The sequence below is a fragment of the Rhinichthys klamathensis genome, unplaced genomic scaffold, assembly GCF_029890125.1.
Source record: "Rhinichthys klamathensis goyatoka isolate OS25496 unplaced genomic scaffold, OSU_Roscu_1.1 h1tg000176l_1, whole genome shotgun sequence".
Taxonomy (NCBI): Eukaryota; Metazoa; Chordata; class Actinopteri; order Cypriniformes; family Leuciscidae; genus Rhinichthys; species Rhinichthys klamathensis.
Genome location: NW_026606705.1, coordinates 1,840,001 through 1,842,500, shown reverse-complemented (window position 1 = coordinate 1,842,500; position 2,500 = coordinate 1,840,001). Strand labels below are relative to the sequence as shown.

The following is a 2,500-nucleotide window of genomic DNA, read 5'->3' as shown; positions in this document are numbered from 1 at the left end:
ATGTAAAGAGCTATTTCTTATTACTTCCTATGATAAGCAAACATACTACATCACAGAAAGTGCTGGAATATTTAATATTGTTTTATTTCAGACCTTAATAAACACACGGCTCAAACTTACAAAACATTGATGAGTCAAACAAGTTATGTAGCTTTACAAAAGGAATATGCTACATCTTCTGTAAAAATGAATAGATAAAATGTGAAAAAAATGTTTCCTGTTTTACAGCTTTTTTTTCTTTTCTTTTTAATGATGTTCACGTCGCGTAATTACGTCACTTCATAACGTTCCCATGGCAACAGGGGGAAACGGCTGCTCTCGTGTGAAGCAAACGCAACATTTTTCAACTTTCTGCTAAGATATATGTGACTTTTTTTTGCAACAAAAATGCGGGGATTATGAAATCATACAAGCCCTGCATATTTTGCGTGGAAATCGGCAATTTATACGGCAAAAGTGCGGCGTATTTGAAAAAATGCCCCCGCATAAATATGCGGACTTTGGCTGATTATGCATTGAATCATGCGATCGCATAATCGCGTTTTTCTGGAGGGACTGAAAGCTGATGTTCATAATAATAAATTCTAGATGGAATAGCAATTGGCATTTTACAGCACCCTAGTGCCAATTTTGGGAACATGCCATGATAGTTTACAGCAACCTATTTTTGTGAAATCATACTCGAAATAAAAAAATATTGCAGGACTTGGGACTTTCAGACAACTGTGGACATCTATACTTTATTTTTATGAAATAAAGATATTTTATGATATTTACAATATTTCAGTTAAACTACACTTGAACAATAACTTTTATCTTACTTCTTAACAGTTGGACCAAAAAAAAGTGTTCAATGAGTAACTTACAGAACCGATTACATAGCCTAGGCTACAGTAATTTTATACAACAGACATTTTATAAAAATATATCAATAAAACCTAAATCAATGTATTCGGTATTGGACATCAATTTAACATTGACATTAGATGTTGAATTTACATTGAATTTTGGTCACCCGACGTCGCAACCAAAATTTAACCAAATATCAACGTCTTATGACGTTGTGTGCCTGCTGGGAATAATCTGTTGTCTCATTTAACAGACGCTTTTATCCAAAGCAACAGGTAGGAGAGCATTTAACACACACTCGGCACAATCCGGCGCGACGTGACGAGGTCCATACGGGTTCTGTTGTCTTACACGTCTTACAGCGTTACAGTAGGTTAAATCATAATAAGGAAACTTTACGTGTGATTCATGTCATCGCGACATACTGTAACAGTGTGTGTTTGAAAAAAATGATGTAGTCCTCTGCTTTTTTTCTGGGGTGCATTAGACGGCCAAACAGCAAAGCGACTAAACCAACACGAAAATTCGCAAGAGCAACAAAAGATTTGAAGCTCATGGCAGACGCGCCCAATAGATGCTTCGCGCTGTGATTGGCTGAATGTTAGCTCACTCAAGTCTAAGTAACAAATCAGAGAACACGGGCGGAAATATTGGCGCTGAGTAAAAAAAAAATGCGGGGGACAGAATCACCTGTTTCTAAAAGTGGGGGGGACGTGTCCCCCCCGTCCCCCCCGGTTGCTACGCCCCTGTCTGTAGCCTGGGTGCTGCACTGCTCTAGTGACTGCTGCGCCTTTCCCCCTCGAAAATATCACGTTAACAACAACAACAACCCTTTAGAAAATGTAATTCCTTTGTGGATCCTCTTGATCTGCTTTCTCCGTGTTTCTTTTTACAATTCTCAGTGTTTCAGTCTCACGCACGTTGCACGCGAGTTAACCACGCCCACTTATTTGCATGTCGCGGTATACACGGAATAAAAAAATCTGATACGGTTGACATTTTCTACCGCGGTAACGATATATACCGTCATACCGCCCAGCCCTAAGCGGTTTAAAGCGTAACATCAGCCGTCTTTGATTATTATTCAGGTGAATGATAATAATGGTGGAAACGTGATGATTAATGTTGGTCACATGACGATGAGCAACTGTTCGGTTTCGAGAACTTGTTTTATTAAAAGCTGTTTTATTTTTGTCTTCGTCTGTGATGATGCGTTTCCTGTTGTTCGTAAGGGAACTCAAATAGAAATGTCCATCGGAGTGACACTCGGAATATCAACAATGGCAGGTATTTACACATACACACACACACACACAATAATGCGAATTTAGGGTTTAAATGTGTAATTTGAGTTGTGATTTTCATGAATTTAAAGTCACAATGTAAAAAAGCAGACATCTTTACTGTTATATTTCATGCCAAATATGATTGCCTTTAATGTTAATAAAGTCTGTGTTGATGAAGATGATGATGATGATGATGAAGCGTCTGACTCTGTGTTTCAGCGGCGGCGCTGGGGAATCTGGTGTCGGATCTAGCTGGACTCGGGTAAACACTGAACTCATGTAACTAGACTGTGTGTGTGTGTGTGTGTGTGTGTGTGAGAGAGAGAGAGAGAGAGTGTGTGTGTGAGAGAGAGAGAGAGAGAGAG

The 2,500-nt window shown here is 39.0% G+C and overlaps 1 protein-coding gene across 1 annotated transcript in view; it reads left to right on the top strand.

Moving 5' to 3' along the window:
• Positions 1-2,500, top strand: part of tmem65 (transmembrane protein 65) — an 11,375-nt gene that overhangs the window by 5,373 nt on the left and 3,502 nt on the right. Inside the window, exons 4-5 of the mRNA XM_056260279.1 lie at positions 2,082-2,136; positions 2,355-2,397. Of these exons, the coding sequence (XP_056116254.1) occupies positions 2,082-2,136; positions 2,355-2,397 (98 nt within the window). The remainder of the gene's footprint in view (positions 1-2,081; positions 2,137-2,354; positions 2,398-2,500) is intronic.